A 22,865-nucleotide genomic window follows, 5' to 3' on the forward strand; every position below is an offset into this window, starting at 1 on the left:
ATAATACTTGCTGTTAATACATTCATTAATTTATTTTGAGATGAGGATTATGTAACTTTAACTAAGAATTGAGAACCGTTTAATGTAGTATGCTTATGGTCATCCTAGTATTAGCTTACCACGATTGCCATTATCAAAGGGGTAACTTGCAACCAGTGCTCCACCATGCAGATTAGCAGAAAGAACAAACATTCCAGTATTTATCCATTTCATAACTGCTTTAGTCTCTGGCTGGATAATTTGATTATTGGTGGTAAAATGATCAGGAAAATTCCTGTTCAGATCTTTTCTATTAGCATTGTACCTTAAAGAGATAACATTGTTATTATATAATCTTTAACATACTTTTTGAATATATGAGCTCAGCCATAAAAATTGGATCACAGAGGCTAGGCTAATGCTAACAGAATTGCAGGAAATAGTAACAAATAACAGTACCTGCACTGGCTTTACCAGGAAAGGTGTCTAAAAGTATCTTGATGATTAATCAGGATGGTCTGTTAACAGGTAGATAAGGAAATAACAATTCCAAGGAAACAGAGCAAAGATGAGTAGATAATAAAATAAGTAAATCTAAGGAACAAAGAGATGACCTGTAGGGAGAGTAAACAAGGCATAAGCCTGTAGGAAGAGCAATAGAAACCATCATCTCAGAGGAACCAGGGAAAGGGGATTGTTTTAATCAAAGGAAAGTTAAAGACCAGCAGAAAAGTTTGTGCTAACCTGGAATGAAAGATGGACATGGTTATGAGAGGTATTGATAAAGGATGATATGAGACTAATTAATTCAGAGAGGCACATAAGTTTTGAAGAAGTAACTAAAGGTGACCCATGCATTAGAAGAGGAATGATAAATATTCATTCTTGTGGGTTGAGGGCAGGATTACATGAAATCCTAAAACTTCTTTGCAAAAACTCATAAACTACCATTCCCTCGCCCCCAGCCTGCTTTTAAATTAACAAAATCTTCCTTATTACATATAACTATAACTTGATTTAACGATATGATAGTTAAGAACTGAACCTACAAAATTGTTCTTCAGTTAAGTGTATTATGGGTTAAGTAACATGTTGAAAACATACCCAAGACAATCCTCATTATATCCTAGGTTGCTTTTTTCTTACCTGCCAATTGTGGATGCACACTGAAGCATAACTGATGCTTCAAAACCATCAGGGTTCATTGAAGGCATGATGTGTATCCGGGTGTTATTAATGAGCTTTGTAATGATTGGATCGTGTTGATCACTTTCCACCAAATATTTAATCAAATGGAGGAGCAGTTCCCGCCCAATAGCCTATGTCGGGAAGCAGAGGAATAAGTACTTGAACTAAATTGACAATAAGAGGCAGCAAATCAATATTAGTTGGACAAAAATCACATGATACAGAAATAAGACAAAACAAGCAAATAATGTGATAGCTAATATTTTCAACTTACAAATAATCTCCCTGAAAACGGAAGAGTCAGAAAAAAACATGGGCTATCTTATTTACATGAAACTGTCTCTATTACCACATACAGAGAAATGCCATAATGCATGTACTTAGTTAATGGATATATATGTATGGACACAGCATGCATATGTACAAAAACAGAATTTTTTAAAAAAATACTTAATTTATGACCAGACTAATTAATTCAAGGGTATTCTTCATATAATCATACAAATACATCTTAGATTCAGTGGATTCATGTAATGTGATAAAGTTTGGTTTAAGCATGATCAGCCAAATTCAATTGAGTTATCATATATACTAAACTATATAGGTAGTCCTTGACTTATGACCACAATTGAGCCCAAAATTTCTGTTGCTAAGAGACACTTGTTAAGTGAATTTTGCCTCATTTTATAACCTTTCTTGACACAGTTGTTAAGTGAATCACTGTAATTATTAGTAATATGGTTATTAAGTGAATCTGGCTTCCCCATTGACTTTGCTTGCTAAAAGGCTGCAAAAAGGGATCACATGACTTTGGGTACTGCAACCATCATAAATATGAACCAGTTCCAAAGCATCTGAATTTTGATCATGTGACCATGGGGATGCTGCAATGATTGTAACTGTGAAAAACAGTCGTAACTTTTTCCAGTGCCATTATAACTTTGAACAGTCACTAAAGAACTGTTCTAACTTAAGAACTGCCTGTGATTATGGATTACAAACCACAATAGCTGGAGTCATACAGCTTGCCAAATCAAAAACAAACCATGCAATGGTTTCAGTTACTGAGAGAAACAGATTTCATAACAGAAGTCAGCCTGTTTTCCTTAACATCAGCTTTTAATGGGATTCCATGCTTGAGAACGCAACTACCAGTATATGCATATCTTACATTATATTTTTGGTAACAATAAATATACTATTATTGACATTTAACAACCAGTAGTCATTAAAAAAAGTGAGGATATTTTTATTTTTCTTCCTAGTAATAATTGCTAACTTTAAACTTAGTTGTTCTGTAATATCAACCCTCAAACTTGCAACAGTAATGAAATCAAGCTAAAGGTTAAGAAATTATTGTCCATTGTCCATTTCTGAATGTATTCTAGATTTCTTTATGTGAATAAAATATTCAAGTCCTTGCCTGTAGGGCTCAGAATCATTAACTGCCCCACAAGAGACTAAAAAAAATTAAATAAAATCCAATATTGTTTCTTCAAGATCATACTGGGCAAACCAAAACTGCCACATTCATTGTATCCCAGAATGTTGTTTTTATTAGAACAGTTAAAATCTTGTAATCATGTGTAATTTTGACCAAGTACTTCTGATAATCATTTAAATTACTAGAAAGAAAAAATAATAAGAGAACATAAGAAAAAATATATAGTCTAATAGGACAAGTAAATATAATATATTACAGTATTATTAAAGGCAAATTGCTATGCACTTAATACCAATTACAAATTCAATTAAAACAAAAACAAAAGAAGTCAATAATTAAATCAGGCCAGAATGCATAATATATATTTATTTGTAAAATTTATTGGCTGCCCATCTTACCATAAGGTAACCATTTAAAATAATACCATAATGCCTGAACAAATACAAAAGGATAAGTTTCTAGATGAAGCAATTTAGGGTTAAAAGTTTACAATTATTTGTATTGTATGGATACAGAGACCAAGAAAGATAATAAAAAAGCAGAAACATCCAATAAATTCTAGTAGTTAAAAATAAGACAAAAGAATTAAAGTGGCTAATGACCTAAAAGGCAAAAATAAAGGACATTGATTTGGATTCATATTGTATAGATTGTGACTTAGATATAGAACACTATTCTGACTAAAAGGAACTTCCTTGATGGACCTGTTCAGTCTGGTCTGGAAGCCAGATACGCTTGTAGTTGTTTAACCCCTTAGCAGTCTACAGCATTGTAACTATATTTCTCCAGCAATTTTTGAGCCCATTTTGGGTGCAGAGAAAGAATGTGGGCTACAAAAGTACATAAAAATTACAATTTATACATTGTTTGTTTTTTCCTCAGGGTTCAATGAAGTATCAAATAATAGCACTTTGTTAAATAGTTGTTTAATCACTTTGCCACTTTTTCTCACTTAATCCCTTTTCCTAAACTAGCCAGCCAAAATACCCTCCCTGCTTTTAACCAATATTGGGTGACATTTTTCATATTTGATACACTGGATGGTAATAATGGCAATTTAAGTCCAGCATACCTGAAGGGACTAGGTAGAGAGAGCGACTTCCTGTATTGAAAATTCCCAGGACTCCTGTATCACTGGGACAACCTACGGCATAGTTAAAACATTTAACTGTTATTGTTTTTTTTTTATTTCTGAATTTTAATAGTTATCCTTCACTCCATTGTCACACATATTGCTACAAGTCAAAGTGCAATGGGGATCTGAATAGTTGCTTATCTAGTATTTTTTAGAATTAGTAAGGAAAAATATATATCAATTTTTTACTTTATTCTCAGATGACCAACTGACTTGTTACCATGATACTACATTATTCGTTGTATTAAAAAATGGGGATTTCATGCACAAGCACTCCTTTATGAATAAATATGCTTCAATATAAAAACATATTAAACAACTGGATTATTTATTACATTTATTTTGTATAACTCAAGGCAGTGTGTATAATGCTCCTTCCTCCTACTTTCCCAAGAAAACCCTTCCAAGGTAGATTGGACTAAGAAATAATTGACTATCTCAGTCACTTCCATTCCGAAGAGAGAAGCAGAACTAATGTTCCCCTTGTTTCTAGTCTAGCATCTTAACTATTACACCACTGAATGGCATATTCTCACATCCCTAAATGCTTGAACTCCATACATTTTGCCAATAGGACCAATACATGTTGCAATACAGAGCTAACTAATGTTACTGCTTTATAATTATTATAAACTGAATCGAATAGTGGAGTTCAGCAATATAGCCTTAGTTCAGCAATAAGCCATTTTCCACAGTCCAAGTGGTCTAACTGTTGGGCATTTTAATCCCCTAGTGGTTTTGGTAAATGCCAAGTCTATGCAGAACATGGCCATATCCATCTATGATATGTGAATGAATATACAGCCTTGTTATGGTTTATTGAATCAGGCATGATGAAGATGAAATCCAAAACAAAGCTGGCTACCTGAGTTTTAGGGCCCTCATCAGCTGTGACATCATAAAGAGGCTCACAATGATCAAGCACTGTTCCAGAGGTAGTTAGTTCCTTTGAATGGAATTGTGCCACAAGGAGGATCTTTGGTTGTTGCTGATGTATGAACTACCAGCATGTCTCTGCAAATCCTGAATGTTATGTTATCATTTCCTTAGCTGACTTCAACCTCCATGTTCTGTCATGGCAACTGTCATCCCAAAACATGCAGGCAGGTACACACTTGACCTAGTCTTTGTTTCAGAGCAGATGAGATATGATCTGAGAATGGAAGAAATTACATGTTCCCTTTACCATAATTAGTGCAGTTTTTAGTGCTTCAATAAACTGGACATCAAGGCATTGGGACCATTTGAATAGTCCACCTATGACATCTAGTGGATTGATAGGATTTCATTCTTTGGATATGACTCTCTCAGAGGTATGCATATGTTTGAGGCAAGTTGTCTGGATAGCCTTTCTGTTAATTCCACTTTGTTATTTCCTTTATCATTTTAGAGTTGGGTGGCATCAAAATAGAAACATACTGTACAAACAAATAAGTGAATACTTCCTTTTTGCCTTGTATTCTGTGATTAATATATTCTTATGTTTTGGGCTTAAATGACCGACTGTGGACATTCATTCCGATCAGTTATTTTAATTTTTCTGAGTTGATGTTCAGTACTCACAATAAAGAAGTAATGCTACACTAAGAAAAAGAAGGCATGGCATTGCTTTAGTTTATTCAATTAATACATATGTCTGATCCAATTGTTCCCACTTTGCTGCTTCTCTTTGGGGAAGCAGATCAATACAAACCTTTGGAGCTGAGACAGTTTTTTTCTTTCACCTTTAGATGCCATTATGTTTCTATTTATGAGAGGGGGAATGGAAAAACTATTTGGTTGTTGTAAGGTAAGGCATAAGGAACAGCAGAGATCCAAAATTTGATGTGGACTGCCAGCGGCCACAGGACCATTTATGTTTTCTCCTTATTGATAAACATTACTGAAAGCATATGGCTGGTTTCTAAAATAATTTAAGTATTTTTTAATAATAATGGCCACAAGGATTAAAAAGAATCAGAAATATTTTGATTCTTCAATTTTCTTTGGAATTGTTATGCTCCCCCCCCCCATTAATCTTTACAGATAAGCTGTCAGGCAGGGGTGGGATTCTACAGGTTTGCACCTATTCACTAGAACCGGTTGTTAACATTCTAAGCAGTTTGGAGAACTGGTTGTTAGAAGAAATTACTGGCCTAATCCTGTAAGGAAGGCAGGAAGGAAACATTCTGGTGTTGCTTACAGAAACTGCCTCTCCGTTAACCCTTATTACATTCTTGGCAGAACTAGACTTCCTGCCTGTGGAACTTCTCTGGGGTTTTTTTCCTCCTTTGCTGGTACTTTGCTTGTGTGAAGTGACCATTCAAACTTACATTGGCATTGAAAAAAGTGACTTATTTTTCATACTTATGACTGTTGCAGCATCCCCACAGTCATGAGAGGCCAGGTGAGGAGATGAGTGCCTTGATGTGAGTGATGCTGAGTTGGCCACACCCAGCCAGTCACATCACAAGCCATGCCCATCACCTAAGCCATGCCCACAGAACCGGTTGTTAAAAAATTTGAATCCCACCCCTGCTGTCAGGATCATATACTGCATTTACTGTATAAGACATATTTTTTCCACCCCCAAAAGTGAGTGGAAATGTCTGCGCATCGTATACAGTGAATGTTGCCGAAGCCCCGCCCACCTGCCAGCTCCCACCCTTTGGCCTCTGCCTCCCAGCAAGTTGCCTCCTTGCAGCAAACAGAAAACAGCCTGTTTCAGTTTCACCTTCAGTACAGCCTGATTAGCACAAGCAGCTGATTGTCTGTTCGATTGGCCTCCTGACAATCAGCTGTTTCAGGCTGCAGGGATTGCCATTTCAGTGCCCCGTTTTCGGCCTCCATGTATCCCATTTTCCACCCATTCCGATCCCCACTGCCCGAAACATGGCATGTGGAGGCCAAAAACGGGGCGTGAGGAGGCTGAAAATGAGATGCAGAGGCCAAAAATAAGGCGCGCAGAGGCGGCAGTAGGCTATGGCAATCTCTTTTTTCCTGTTTCCTCCCCAAAAGCTAGGTGCATCTTATCCTTTGGAGCATCTTATACTCTGAAAAATATGGTATTCCCATTCAGCATTAATACAAAAATGCAAATACAAAAAAATGAACTTTTATTTGAATGGTAGCTTTATGAAATTGAACTTATAGTGGGAAAATGTTCTTGGAAATGAAAGGATAATGCTAATAAGATTATATAAAGGACGCTGTAATTCTACTCCTAATTATAAGCACTACTAGAATGGTAATCTATTAAGTGACATAAATTTCATCAGACTATTTATGGCATGTCCTTTTCACTGAAAACCATTTGTTTAAATGTACCTTACTAGGTCATGCTCATTAATAGTAAAATATAACTCAGTCTTTTTTTTGGCTGCTTAGATAAAAGATTTATCTTTTCCCACAAGTATATAAATTGGGGTGCTTCCTATAAACAGTGCTATAAGGAAACCACAATAGCTGAAGTTATAGACGTACCTCATTCCCATGCATATTACCAACATACTTGAACTCTGGTATGCCAATCTTATGCTGGGTTGGAGACCTTCCCAGAGCAAGAACCCAGAGGTCTCTACCTTTAAGTGGAAAAGAATTTTACACACACGTAGTATATGTATGCACATAGTTGTAAAATAATAACACATAAACAATGAAGAGCTAAAATAAACTGTCTTATCTTTAATTCATTTGTCATGGCATTGAATAAATGAGTTTTAAATGTAGGCAGTTATTCAGATGAATTAAAGCCTAATGTTTTTTTTCTTTTATTTAAACAAAAATATTTTAAATTAAATAAATATAAAATTTTTATTCATTCCTAAAACAATCCATTAATAATAACTAAATAATTTTACTGAAGAGAGCTAAGTTTAAAAATACATGAAGAAGAAATCTGCAAAAAAGAGATATAAACAAGGAGTCAGATCAATAAGGCTTAGTGAGAGACAACAGAGGACTGCAAAGGTTATATAATATACATCTATATTATAATATATGTCTAAATTAAAACAGAATAATTTTGTTTGAATACTTGGAAGCACTTAGAAGAACCATTTTCCCTGTGTAGCTGAAACAAATATTTAACTTGGGAAGACAAGTCCCTTTTAAAACATTTTTATTTTATTTTTATTTATTTTTTACATCCACCATTCATTTTACTTAAAATTCAAAATATTATTTGAAAGGATCCTGATGAATAATCATCCTTGACAGCAGTGCTTGACATTTGCTGAAAGGAAGATGTGCAAAATAATTCTCTAAACTGTTTTGGAGAAAAATAAAAGCATCATTTGGAAGAACTGAATGCCTGCAGTATTCAGGGAGCTAAAGTTTAACCTTCCCGTCCTATTTATAAACCTAGCAAAATCACTCATTTATACTCAGATAGCTATGAGCCCAGATCAATTAATTGCAAAGGAAACTATTTTCCTAAGTTTAAAAGAGGCAGACGGAAGGAGGGCGCCTATTTTGATGGATTTTAAACTGAGAAGGAAGAATTAAGCTTATTTTCTCTATGTAATGTAGTCTAAGTCAAAGTTATCACTCCAACTTTTGCTGTTGATGTCTTTGAAAAAAATAATGTCCTTTTTAATAATGTATAAGTTCCCAAGTATGTTCTTATAACAGATTGAACTAGACACTGGGCAACTCTGTATTATAGTCAGGCATGTAGTATAAATGTACCCAGTGTGATTAATTTAGAATGCTATATAAACAAGGTTAAATAAATCATAGTTAACTATGATTTCACAGCTTAACTTTCATTCCATTCTTAATTTTATGTCTGACTTCTTTTTTCCCTTCTCATTTAGCAGGGTTAAGAAACCTCAGGCAAAACAGGTAGAAGTTGTCAGGTAGCTCAGGAAGAAAAAGAAAGAAAATCAAGGAGAAATGACAGTCAGCACCAAGAAATGAAATAGAAATGTTTCCATTTCAGAGCAGCCCTAGACAGGTAATAAAATTTGTTGAAAAATATAGAAAAATAGAAAAAAATATAAACATTTAAGTAATCAGTGGACAATGAGCAGTATGCCTTAAGAAGCTGCTCATTCTAATGCTATCCTCTTTCCAAGCGGTTGTTCCCCCCCACCCGTATGTTGAATTAAAATTCCCATCTTTCCAAAGAGTTTGACACTGTTAGAGAAAACATGTCTAAATTGGAGGAGAGAATACAAAAGACTTCAGACCCAGAATACAAAAGTTTCCAAGCAAAATGCTCTAAAATGAGTTGTTATATTTTACGCAGTAAAATATTTTCACTGAAAATCTATTTTATAAAACATGGTAAGAATTATGCATTGTGAAACAAGACAGAGCAATAACTCCTTTGAGGCTTTGACTCGGTGGCGCAGTAGTTAGAATGCAGTACTAGAGGCTACTTCTGATCACTGGCTGCCAGCAGTTTGGCAGTTCAAATTTCACCAGGCTCAAGGCTTACTCAGCCTTCTATCCTTTACCAATGTTGGTAAAATGAGTACCCAGATTGATAGGTTCCGGTTCTGGTTGTGGGAGCGTGACAGCTGAAAGTTATGGGCTCCATGAAAATCAGCTGTTTTCTGCCGGCCTGAAAGCTCCTCAGGGCCAAGTGCCACCTTGAAGGGGCGGCCAAGCTGGAAGGGCTCCCGTAGATTGCAGGTGGATGGCAGCTCACCAAGTCTGATCCAGGTAAATCTTCTTGACAGACGGGTCCAACCAAAGATCTGATGGCCAGAATAAGCAAGCATGGAAAACAAGCGGAAAATTCACAGTGCACTGGATGGGGTAAGGAACGTACAATTTCTACCATGAACTAGACCAACCCCATTAAAATACTTGCTTGTAGAAGGGATACTCCAGGAAAAAGGAGGAGAGGGAATTATTACCTTGCCTCCCTCCAGAAACAACAAATGAAAGATCGGAGAGGAATACACATCTGTTGAAACGATAAGAGAAATGAGAGATAACTACTTCTAAATTGAGAGAAAGACTGGACTAGATTTAATTGAGTGTTACTTTTTGCTTTGACGAAAGGGATATGATGCTCTAGCTCAAAGGAGTATCTTTGATTGTTTAAACTTTCTCAGACTATGGCTTTCTTTTTTCCCTTTTCATTCCCTGTGGGCTATTCTATTTCCGGGCTTCTACCATAGAGTGGAAAGGAAAAAGAAGCAAGGTTGCCATCTACTCGTCAAAGTCGGAATATACCAAAAAGAATATTTTAAGCTGTGCAGACAGAAGAAAGGTATTGCTAGAATTATAACATCTGGTGTCAGAGACTCAACTAAGGACAGTATCCTGTTTCGAAAATTGGTGGGAAGTAAACAAGATTGGAAGTGCGATAGATACAAATACTATTGAATTCTGATGGACTATAAATAACCTAGATTAATTGACTTAAAATTAAATAATAATAATAAAAATAAAATAAAGTAGACTCTTATCTTACTGACATTTGGGAAATAGAGGGTGCTTTGGATTATAAATATGAAGAAAATATAAAAGACATAAAAAGAAGATACCTACCTGGCATGAGGAAAATATAATATTGGAGCTATTGTGGACCTTTTTTCTTTTCTTTTTTTCTTCTTGACTACAAAAACCAACTGATTCAGATTTGACTTTGAACTTCTGAACTATTAAGACTCTGAAAATGAAAAACAGACTGAAGCTGGCTTGAAGAGGAGTGGAAGGTGCTATACTACTCTTCTATTTTGGTTGGTTCTTTGATACGGGGACTATTTGGTGTTGGTACTATTGGGTATTGAAAGTGGGAAATATTGATTGTGTTGGTATACTTTAGGTGGTTAACTCTGGGCTGGCCTACGTTTTTAGTGGACAGTAGGCTTGGTGGGAATATCCATCTGCTAAAAACACTATTTGCTAAAATGTAAACCTTAAATGTAGCAAAAATAGGTAAGAAGATATCCTCCAATCCATCTTCAGTGTCCTCAAGCCCTTCGGACCAAAGATTGATTGAGAGTGTTTTACAGCTGGAGAAAACTAACTCATCCCAAAAGGAGGTATTAACGCTGTTACAGGCATTACAGGAATCTATGACTAAAAGTCACACAGAAATATAGGGGAAGTGAGAAACAATATGAAGAAAAAAAATCCAAAAGATGGATGAAAAACTCGAGAACCTGCAACAAACAATAATTAACAATGAGCAAAGAATCCAGAAAATGGAACAAAAAACAGAACAGGTAGATGATGATATAAATCACAAGCTGATACAAGCAAATAAAGAGCTAGAGAATACCATGATAATGTTAGAGACAGAGAAAGCAGACCACTACCTAAGGTTTCAAAATATAGAAGAGAAGAAGGGAGATCTACCAGAGTTAATGAAAGAACACTTGGCAAAAGTGCTAGGTACAGATAAACAGGAGATGGATATTGAAGTGGATGAAACATACTGATCTACACAAACTACACGAGAAGATATAACCTTCCTAGAGAAGTTCATGTAAGATTTGTAAAAAAAATAAATACGAGATGAGATCCTTAATAAGGCGAGAGAAGAACCACTAGAATATAAAGGGAAACAGCTGGTGGTTCTGAAACAAATCTCTAGAAGGGCTGTGAGGGTCACAAAGAAAACCCTCAAATAACAAAAAATAACTGAGCTATTCTAGCCTTTATCCGTTAAATTATTTGAGTGATATACATCAACGTGGTAAGTTCTATTTTCAAGCTTCTAGCCTGCAGTACCTTTCCCCCCCAATCCCCAAAACAAGCCATCTTATTTGTATATCTATTTCTCCTGCAGTTGAGTACTTGATTGAATATGTCCTGTTTTTATTACAGGGTTTTTTCAAACTGCAGGTAACACCTCCTCTGCAGTTGTAACATTGAATGGGGTATCACAAACTGCCTGGGCAAGGGGGACTGCTCAAGCAATATGTGATGCAAAAGGATGGAGTGAGTTCTGAAACATCAGTTTTTCCATGGTCAAGTAAAAGATCAGAGCACTGTGGAAGGGCCAAGCCTGAATGTATTATAACACCTGATTCTGGTTTTTTTGATAGATCAAGCAGATTATTTGTCCAAAGGAATGCTGAGGATAGTATATCAGTATTAGAATATCATGGAAACTTTGTTGAATCCTTGGCTTCAGCAAAACATTTAACAAAGTTACCCATGAGATTCTAATAGAAAAGATGTCAAAATATGGGCCAGATGTGCTGACCAGATGGACATAGAACTGACTGAACAAACATTCTACATGTCCTCTCTAGGCTCTGCTTAAAATTGTATGAACAGTTCACATTTGGAGTTAATATAGAAGTAGGGAGAATAATAATCACCTTAGGAGACAGTATCAAAGTTTAGGAAGACCTTATTAAACTGAAACACCAGGGACAAACCTAAAGGACTACATTTAGTTAGGAGAAATAAAAGGAATTATTCTGTATGGGGAGACCATACTGAGCAGAAGTACATTTGAAAAGAATCTGGTTATCTTGGTGAATAACAAGTTAAATGCAAACAGCTGCAAAAAAAAACCCAATATAATTTATTATTGTATTTATAATTTTTATTTTTTAAATTCCTTTCTTTTTTCTTTACTATTTAATTTTTATTTACTTTTTTCTTTGTTTACTTTATTATTTTTATAAATAACCCAAGGCAGAAACATACCTAACATTCTTCCTCCTATTTTCCTCACAACAATAAACCTGTAAAGTGAATTTGTCTCAAAAAGAGTGACTGGCATAACCACATTTGCCTGGGAATAGATATGGTTTCTCTCAGACTCACTGGCAGCTGTCTTAAATGAAAGATATTCTATTCCAAGCATGAGTCACACACTATACACTTTAGCTTGAAAAAAATGAGGTTACAAGAATTCCACCAACTGAATTATTTCAGTTAGAACCGTTCGCCAAAGTGATCAATACTGATCCTCTCAAGATCAATGGAACTATCCAAGGAGATTATAAAGGCTGGGGATCAAAAGAGAGTCAGAAATTGCTACGGGGATCAGTATGTAGTTTGATGAATACTTGAGGTTGACTGGAGTCAATTAATTTTTGGGAGTCTCTGTAGAACTTGTCTCTAGGCCTCAAGATGAAGAGCCTAGCAGCAAGGCAGGCTTAACCCAGGGCCTGATGATCAGCCATCAGTGAGAGGCCTTGAGTTGTCTCTATTATTGTTTTTGCTATTCGTAGCATTATTAGTTAAAGTAGCATTTATTACATTGTTTCTGTGTAATAAATATTTGTGAACTGATGAACAATCTGGAACTTCATGAAGGGGTCAGTGAGACAAAGAGCTTAGGGCCCCTGCTTTAGAACTAATATAGCTCCATGCACATTACAACGGAGTCTTTCTGATTCTCCTTCTAATAGTCTTCTGATGAACCAATGGGAAAGCAGGTGTCTACATAAGGGGAATTCTGCAGTAACTATACAATATGTATTCTGTGCATACAGGACAGTAACTGTCTCTTGAATTTCAATCAACTCTTACAACCACTTTAACAATTAAAAAAGAATGCTCTGCAAATGTTTGTACTTTCACAACAGTAGAGCCTTTCATAACAACACAAAACCAGTTAAACTCACTTTTTAATCATTTTGGTAATGTTCAGTTTAACTACTTTATCGCTATTCAAGGCTTTTAAAATGGTGAGATCAATCTGACACTTGATGAGTGAGTTTCAGGTTCAGATTTAATATTTTTTAAAAAGAGCTTCAATAACTTTAAATATAACTGGCTAAAAGCAAAAGAAATGGATTTTGATTTAAGAATGTTTTAAACAGATTGAGAGACAAGAGAAATTCAGAATATTGGGTATTTTTATGAAAGATTCAAAAAATTAATATATAAATAATATATTCATTGGAAACAAATGAAACAGAATTAAATCCATGTTAGGAATGACTTGATGAAGCCACAAATAGAATTTATTTATTTGATAACTTATTTATTTATTAAATTTATATGTCATCCACCTCACTATCAAATAATTCTCGGCAGTACATAAATATAAATAAACAGTAGAGGAAACCAAAGGGCCAGGCTGAGTATTTCTTAAAGAGTTTTTCTTACATTGGCTAGAATAATAATATCTCAGAAAGGATGCAGATTTCAGTGGATAAGGTTTTAAAAGACGAGAAAATCTTCAAAACCCTTTTTGTGACATAGACCTTTGAACGCATGGAAGACAACAAAATTGATATTATCCAAGTGGGTTTACAAAAGACAATTAAAAAAATATGGGAATATGGGAATTTTGAATGATGTCTCTTTATGGGGAGTAAAGGATCTGGAAGTGGGAATAGCTATGAAAAGAAAATCTGGGTGATGCCTCTTTATGGGATTTATAGAGTATCCCGGTGAAAGCTTTGAAGACTTTTTTTAAGAACCAAAAATGATGAAAGACCAAATCTTACAATCCCCTATAAGGAGGATTTAAAAGTCAAGATTGTACAGAGCAAAAATATGGGCTATAAAGTTGGACTATTAGAGACAAACTATTGGTTTGATATTTCTGACAACTCCTAATGAACTAGGATTATTTTTCTTTTAGTTTATTTTTATTAGTTTTAATTATGTTTAGGATTACATTGTATTAATGTTTAATAGAATATAAACCCCAATCTTAAATTTATTAACTTCAATCAAAGAAAAAAACTAATCTTGCATAAATTATTTATTGAAAATAGCATTGATGATTTCATTTCATCCTATTTATTTATTTATTTATTTTATTTTGTCAAGAGATTATAAAATAACAGGTTTAAGTATAAACATAATTATGAATACATGAAATGGATACATATAAGAAAAATAAAAAGAAACAATATGACAGGGATGGTAGGCACATTGGTGAGCTTATGCACGCTCCCTACAGACCTCTTAGGAAAGGGGTGAAGTCAATAGTAGAAAGTCTAAGGTTAAAGTTTTGAGGGTTTGGGGAAGAAACCACAGAGTCAGATAGAGTATTCCAGACATTGACCACTCTGTTGCTGAAGTTGTATTTCCTGCAATCAAGTTTGGTGCGATTTACCTTGAGTTTATATCTATTGTGTGCTCTTGTATTGTTATGGTTGAAGTTGAAGTATTCATTGACAGGTAGGACATTGTAATGTACGATTTTATATACTATAGTTAGATCGGACCAAAGTCGGCGTAGTTCTAGGTTTTCTAGGTCTAGAATTTCAAGTCTGATGGCATAAGGTATTCTGTAACGATTAGAGGAATGAAGAACTATATTTCTGGACTTTCTCAACTGTGTTAATATCAAATACGTAATGCAGGTTCCAGACTGATGAGCTGTATTCAAGTATTGGTCTAGCAAATGTTTTGTATGCTCTAGTTAGTGTAATATTACCAGAGAAAAAGCTATGTAAGATTATGTTAACTACTCTTAATGCTTTTTTGGCTATGTAGTTACAGTGGGCTCTAGCACTTAGATCATTAGAGATAAGTACTCCAAAGTCCTTGACAGAGTTTGGATCATCAACAAGGTCTTGACTATTCATCTTGTATTTTATTTTCTGATATTTATATATAATTTTTTTGCCAATATGTAAGACAGAGCTCAGTGGTTAAACTAACTCACCAAAATTTATATGCATTTATTTCCTTTTTAACAGGAGAGAGAGATGAAGAAAAAAAAGCTGGGAAGACTTGGATTACTTATGACAGGGTGATGTGGTGGCCCTTATAAAATGTTTAAAAAGTAACAGCAGTCTTCTTTCCCTGAAGTGGAGATAGCCCTTTTCAAACTCACACACCCTCAAGCTAGATGAGGACAGTCCCCCACATAACTCTTAGGTCTTCAGGAGTAACTAGAGTGGGTAGGAAGTGTAGTTCAACTCGTCTGGGGTGGCTGCCCAATGGTTTCAGTAACACTGTATTCCAAGCAAAGGTACTTAGGCCAGACATCTGGGTGATATCTCTTTTTTTCTTTCTTTTGCAAATGCTAAATTCTACTCTGGGCAAACCGGCTGAAAAAGCATAAGATCCCCGCTCCACCCAGCCTTACCTTGTACTGACTTGCCAATACTGTACAAGTGAGTGATGGCAGGGTAATTCTTCTGCACTTCCTTCAGAAAAGCTTCCAACTCCTTGGTGTGATGGTAGCGGAAATCCAAGCTGGATACCAAAGGCAGCAGAAGAAGCAGGGAGAGGATGCCCATCTCCTACTCGAAAGAAGCAAAATAAGGAAATAAGCGCGAGGGGAGGAGAGCACCAACGAGATCCGCCTTAAAGAATTTAAGTCGAGCGAATAAAGCGCCCAGCATGCAGCTATAGCGGCCTCAGGACTGGCAGAAGGGGTATGGGGGGCAAGTTTTGCCAGGCGCTGCCTTATTGTTACCGAAGTGACGGCAGCCAACCACCCTCTCAGAGGTAGCCGCCAAATCCGCTGCTACTCCAGACATATGCTGCCTGAGCCGAACCGCAAGGCGAAGAGCCAGGAGGAGAGAGGCGGGACCTTAGCTACACAGGAGGTGCCCAATCCAGTGAGAAGAGACTGATTTGCTCGGGCAGCCCTCCCCTGTTCTCCACCACGGCCTCCCCGCGCCGAGAGTCCCGACACAGCAGCCAAAGAGCGCGCGAAGCAAGCGGCTCGATTTACGCGAATTCTTTTGGCCTGATGCCAAAGATGATTGCGGAGCAGGCCGGTTTCCGGGACTGAGGCACACGCTCACGAAGTATTTCTGAATATTGCTCCGTATTCCGACGAGGGCTCTTCAAATCCTGCTGCTGTCAAATCCAATTTACCCCCATTCGTTCCTTTCCTCTCTTTTGCGATAGCAGCAGTGAAATTCAATATTAGAAGAGGGAGAGGAGGAAACTACCCTAGCATAAGCGCACCAACGTGCCTACCGTCCCTGTCCTATTGTTTCTTTTATTTTTCTTTTATTTTTCTTATATGTACCCATTTCATGTATTCATAACTATGTATACACTTATACTTATTATCTTGTAAACAATTGACAAATCAAATAAAATAAATAGTATTGTGTATTGGACGCTGGTCATTCAGATGCATTCTGAAGCAACAGTGATGTGCCACATTTGCCTTCAACAAGTGAAAAGGATTATAGGTCTATTTCTAGTGTATAAAACACAGGACACCCTTGACAACTTTTTTTTTTTGCCATATCCTTAAGGCACTGCCTTCATCTCACCTGTAATTTATAACAAGGCAGCCTTAAGTCGTTCAGTTGTCCAAATTTTATATATAATAATGGAAATTGCACAATAAAAAAATAATACCAAAAAAAGTCAGTAGTGCTCAAGGCGTTATTGAGGAACTGCTTAGAATCTTTCAGAGTGCTGATGGTATTTGTGACACAACTAGAATAAAGCCCTTCAGACATCTATTTGCTGAAGTTGCCATTTGGGAAAAGGAAATCCCAAGCTGCAAAAACAATTACAATGGGAACATTTAATTTTATTTATCTATCAATCAAATTTCTAGCTACCCATCACACTTCTATGAATGCGGGAAACATGTACATAGGAACACTTGACACAGTGAAAGATAAAACAAATTGATTCCATGCTGATATCTTAGTAAATGAAATGGACTAAAACTGGACACATACACACACAGCAAAAATGAAGAAAAGATATAACAAAAATAGTATTTTGGGTATAATGCCACCAACGATCAAGTAATATCAATTAAACTTCGTGAACAGCCAATTGATATAACAATTATCCAAAATTATGTTCCAACCGCCAGTGCAGAAGTAGAGAAGGTTGACAAGTTTTATGATCAACTTCAATCTAAAATTGACAGAAAGCACAAGCAAGATGTGGCTTGTAATAGGAAATTAGAATGCTAAAGTTGGAAATAGTAAAATATAATTGGATTATACAGTCTACGAAACAGAAACGAGGCAGGAGAATGACTCATTGCTAGCACTATCTTCAAACAACCAAAACAACATTTATATAAAAGCAGGGGGTGCGATTCAACCGGTGTAACAACCAGTTTGGTGAGTACACGTGCAGAGTGTTTGCTACTGAACTTCTCCAGCAATCTCTATGTGTTAAACAGCCGACGCTTGGCACTCTGCTGTGCTGCGCAAATCAGCTGAGCTTGAAAACCAGAATATAAAGCACAGATTAGAGCCAGGGCAGGCGGGTGGGCCCAACAGCTGATCATCGGAGCGAACCAGTTCACTCACAGCTGATCCCCGGAGCTACCGGTTTGCCCGAACTGGGCCAAACCAGTAGAATCCCACCCCTGTATAAAAAGATATCTCCCTGTCCCCCTTATTACTGGTAAAGGAGATAGAAGAGTTCAGTTACAATAGGAAAGCATGACCAGGAGATCAGTATAGATGCATATCACAAACACTCATGTGTAAGTTCCAAGTCAAGTTAAAGCAGGATAAAGCCAACCAGTTTCCACAATGTGATCTTTATGTACACCCATCATTTTCAAGGAGAATCCTGAGTAATCACTTTGAAGTCCTGGATCTCACTGATAGGAGGAGGAAAAGAGGAACTGTAGAATGAGATCAAAAGAGTTGTTAAAAATGAATATGAAAAGAGAAAACAGAGAACAAGAAACGGAAGAAAGCAAATTGGATGTCAGGACATAATGGAATTTGCCAATATTAGATTAGATTAACAGAGTTGGAAGGGACCTTGTAGGCTATCTAGTCCAATCCTCCACCCAAGCAGGGGACCCTACACTATTTCTGACAAATGGCAATCCAATCTCTTCTTGAAAGCCTCCAGTGATGAAGCTCCTACAGCTTTTGAAGGCAAGCTATGAGATACCAAAGCCAAGAGGGAGAAAGATCCAGAAAAGGAAGCTAACAGCAAAGAATGGTAGAAAGAGACAGGAAGAAGGATTACAATGTTGTCTATAAAGTCATCAAAGATAGAAAGGTAACAAGGAAATCATCATTTTATTTATTTCTCACCTTTATTGTTTTTATAACTAATTCAAGGTAGTGAACGTAACTAACACTTCTTCTTTCTCCTATTTTCCACACAATAACAACAATCCTGCGAGGCTTAGGTACAAGTCACTCAGCCTGCTTTCATATCTAAGGCGGGACTAGAACTCAATCTTAGTGCTGGAGAAGGAAATGGCAATCCATTCCAGTATCTTTGCCATGAAAACCCCATGGACAGTACCAAAAGGCAAAAAGATATGACGCTAGAAGATGAGCCCCCCCAGGTCAGAAGGTGTCTAATATGCTACTGGGGAAGAGCAGAGGGCTAATACTAGTAGCATCAGAAAGAGTGAAGAGACTGGGTCAAAGCCGAAAGGACACTCAGCTGTAGATGCATCTGGTGGTGAAAGGAAAGTCCGATGCTGTAAAGATCTGTACTCCATAGGAATCTGGAATATAAGATCCATGAATCGAGGCAAGCTGGACGTGGTCAAACAAGAGATGACAAGACTGAACATCGACATCTTGGCAATCAGCGGACTAAAATGGACAGAAATGGGTGAACTGAATTCAGATGACCATCAGATATACTACTGTGGGCAAGAATCCCTCAGAAAAACTGGAGTAGCCTTCATAGTCAATAAAAAAAGTAGGAAAAGCAGTCCTGGGATACAATCCCCAAAATGAGAGAACGATCTCACTTCGAATCCAAGGCAAACCTCACATTACAGTAATCCAAGTCTATGCCCCAATCACTGGTGCTGAAGAGGATGAAGTTGACTGGTTCTATGAAGCCCTACAACACCTTCAAAATGATGTCCTTATCATCATGAGGTATTGGAATGCTAAAGTAGGAAGACAAAAGATATTTGTAATAACAGGCAAGTTTGGCCTTGGAGTACAAAATGAAGAAGGGCACAGGCTGATAGAATTTTGTCAAGAGAATACGATGGTTATAGCAAACACTCTTTTCCAACAACCCAAGAGACAACTCTACACCTGGACATCACCAGATGGTCAACACAGGAATCAGATTGACTATGTGCTCTGCAGCCAAAATGGAGAAACTCTATACCTGTGATGGTGAACCTGTGTGCCGGAAGTGGCATGCAGAGCCATCTGCCAGCATGCAAGCCATTGCCCCAGTGGTTTCACTGCACATGCGCCAGATGATTGTTGGGTATCTGCCGTGCATGCGTTGCCTGGGATGCATGCGGGAGACACACATGCATGCACAGGGGGCAGGGGGAGTGCAAGGGGGTTGTGTGCGCATGCACGGGGGGGTAGGAGAGCACAGGGGGTGCACACATGCACAGGGGGATGGGGGTATGCAGGAGGTTGTGTGCACATGCGCAGGGGGCGGGCAAGCACAGGGGAGTCACACATGCATTGCATTATGGGTGAAGGCATGCATGCGCATGCACACATACTTTCGGCACACAACAATGAAAAGGTTAGCTATCACTGTTATATAGTCAGTAAAAACAAGACCAGGAGCTGATTGTGGCTCGGATTATGAGTTTCTCATTGCAAAATTTAGGCTTAAATTGAAGAAAGTAGGGAAAAACACTCGGCCAGTTAGGTATGAACTAAATCATATTCCTAATAAATATCCAATAGAGGTGACAAATAGATTTAAGGAATTAGATCTGATAGAAAGAGTGCTGAAGAACTATGGAAGGAAGTTCGCAACATTGTACAAGAAGTAGCAACTAAAACCATCCCAAAGAACAAGAAATGCAAGAAAACAAAATGGCTGTCTGAGGAAGCTAAGGAAAGAAGGCAAGTGAGAGGCAAGGGAGAAACAGAAAGATATACCCAGTTGAATGCAGAGAATAGCTAGAAGAAATAAGAATGCCTTCTTAAATGAACAGTGCAAAGAAGTAGAAGAAAATAATAGAATATGGAGGACCAGAGATCTCTTCAAGAAAATTGGAGATATGACGGGAACGTTTCATGAAGATGGGCATGATAGAGGACCAAAGTGGCAGGGACCTAACACAGGTAGAAGAGATTACGAAGAGATGGCAAAATTACACAGAACTATACAAGAATGAGCTTAATGTCCCTGATAACCATGATGGGATGGTCACTGACCTCAAGCCAGACATCCTGTAAAGTGAAGTCTGAGCAACAAAAAAGCTAGTGGAGGTGACAGTATTCCAGCTGAGCTATTCAAAATCTTAAAAAGATGATGCAGTAAAAGTGCTACACTCAATATGCCAGCAAATTTGGAAAGCTCAACAGTGGCCACAGGATTGGAAAAGGTCAGTTTACATTCCAATTCCAAAGAAGGACAATGCCAAAGAATGTTCAAACTACCACACCATTCTTCTCATTTCACATGCTACCAAAGTTTTGCTCAAAATTCTACAAGGTAGGTTCCAGCAGTATGTGGACCGAGAACTACCAGAAGTACAGGTAGGATTTTGAAGAGGCAGAGGAACTAGTGATCAAATTGCCAACATTCACTGGATCACGGAGAAAGCTAGGGAGTTCCAGAAAAACATTTACTTCTGCTTCATTGACAATGCTAAAGTCTTTGTTGGATCACAAAAAATTGTGGCAAGTTCTTAAAAAGATGGGAGTACCAGACCTTCTTATTTGTTTCTTGAGAAACCTATATGTGGGTAAAGAAGCAACAGTGAGAACTGGACACTGAACCACTGATTGGTTCAAAATTGAGAAAAGAACTCGGCAAGGCTGTATACTGTTGCCCTGCCTATTTAACTTATATGCAGAGCACATCATGAGAAAGGTAGAGCTAGATGAATCACAAGTTGGAATTAAGATTGCTGGGAGAAATATCAACATCCTCAGATATGCAGATGATATCACTCTAATGGCAGAAAGTGAACAGCCTCTTGATGCAGGTGAAGAAAGAGAGTGCAAATGTTGGCTTGAAACTCATCATTAAGAAAACTAAGATCATGGCATCCAGCCCTCTCAATTCCTGACAAATAGATGGGGAGGAAATGGAGGTAGTGACAGATCTTATTTTCCTGGGCTCCAATATCATTTCAGATGGGGACTACAGCCAAGAAATTAAAAGACGCTTGCTCCTGGGGAGAAAAGCTAGCAATGGGAAATAAGTTCTGAATCCTTTCCTGAGGAGCTGTTAAGATAGTAAGTATATATTAAAGCTTTATGCTTCAAATCATGCTAAAAATAATTTGGAGTTTATTAGGCTGGCAGAATGCATGGTCTGCATCAATTCTGGTACCCAATTCTGCTTTACTGAGACCAATGTAAAACTGAACATGTATATTCATGTTTTCATTGATTACCTCAACAAAGCCTCTCAGCATTCTTTGGAAAAAAGCCTCTCTGTTTTACAGTCATTCCTCATAAACTGGAAGTGAAGTGAAACCTCCATAAATTCTATTGTGGTACATAGATAAGAGAAAGACACAGAGATTAGCAGAAGACAAGAAAGAGCAAACAAATGCACTAAAATATGTTGCGACACCGATACTGAATAGAAGGTACTAAAAACTCTATAAGGAAAGTTAGATGGTAATCCTGCAGTAATAATTAACTTCTATATTACGTAAATTCTTTTGACAATGCACTGTTGTTGTACCATACAGAGATGGATTAAGGCAACCAACACTTGAAATTAAGATTTGCTCCTGTTGGGAAATAGAGACTATTAGCTTAAAGAGTTCCAGTGTTTTATTCCTGTGATAAAGAAGCTGGCTGACTAATTTTAGGATCAGGGTCAGGTGAAAGATCATCTATTTGATGATAAAATAATGCAGGTAATCTATTGATTGTTGTTATTAGTCATGTCCGACCCATCGCGACCCCATGGACAACCGTCCTCCAGTCTTCCTGTCCTCTACCATCTTTTGGAGTCCATTTAAGCTCATGCCTACTGCTTCAGCTCATGCCTACTGCTTCCATCCAGCCACCTCATTCTCATTCCCCTTCTTCTTTTGCCCTCAGTCTTTCCCAGCATTAGGCTCTTCTCCAGTGAGTCCTTCCTTCTCATCAGGTGGCCAAAGTATTTGAGTTTCATCTTCAGGATCTGGCCTTCCAAGGAGCAGTCAGGGTTGATCTCCTCTAGGACTGACCAGTTTGATCGCCTTGCAGTCCAAGGGACTCGCAGGAGTCTTCTTCAGCACCATAGTTCAAAGGCCTCAATTCTTTGGGGCTCAGCCTTTCTTATGGTCCAACTTTCACAGCCATACATTGCAACTGGGAAAACCATAGCCTTGACTATACGCACTTTTGTTGGCAGGGTGATGTCTCTGCTTTTTAGTATGCTGTTTAAATT

At 37.3% G+C, this 22,865-nt stretch overlaps 1 protein-coding gene across 6 annotated transcripts in view; it reads right to left on the reverse strand.

Annotated features, from left to right (window-relative positions):
- CPM (carboxypeptidase M) overlaps positions 1-22,865 on the reverse strand; it is a 42,960-nt gene that overhangs the window by 8,862 nt on the left and 11,233 nt on the right. For 2 of the 6 annotated variants that reach the window (XM_087935593.1, XM_026699798.2), the window contains exons 1-5: positions 16,039-16,159; positions 15,706-15,862; positions 7,209-7,306; positions 1,126-1,298; positions 120-304 (exon numbers count right to left, since the gene is read on the reverse strand). In XM_087935593.1, coding sequence (XP_087791719.1) covers positions 120-304; positions 1,126-1,298; positions 7,209-7,306; positions 15,706-15,859 — 610 coding nt within the window. In that variant the 5' untranslated portion in view covers positions 15,860-15,862; positions 16,039-16,159. Of the gene's footprint in view, positions 1-119; positions 305-1,125; positions 1,299-7,208; positions 7,307-9,381; positions 9,431-9,592; positions 9,643-15,705; positions 15,863-16,038; positions 16,311-22,865 lie in introns of those variants that run through there. The other 4 variants (XM_087935590.1, XM_087935594.1, XM_087935595.1 and 1 more) reach the window with 4 other exon arrangements.

This window comes from Pseudonaja textilis, chromosome 5 (assembly GCF_049901715.1).
Source record: "Pseudonaja textilis isolate UNSWEBS1 chromosome 5, rPseTex1.2, whole genome shotgun sequence".
Lineage (NCBI taxonomy): Eukaryota > Metazoa > Chordata > Lepidosauria > Squamata > Elapidae > Pseudonaja > Pseudonaja textilis.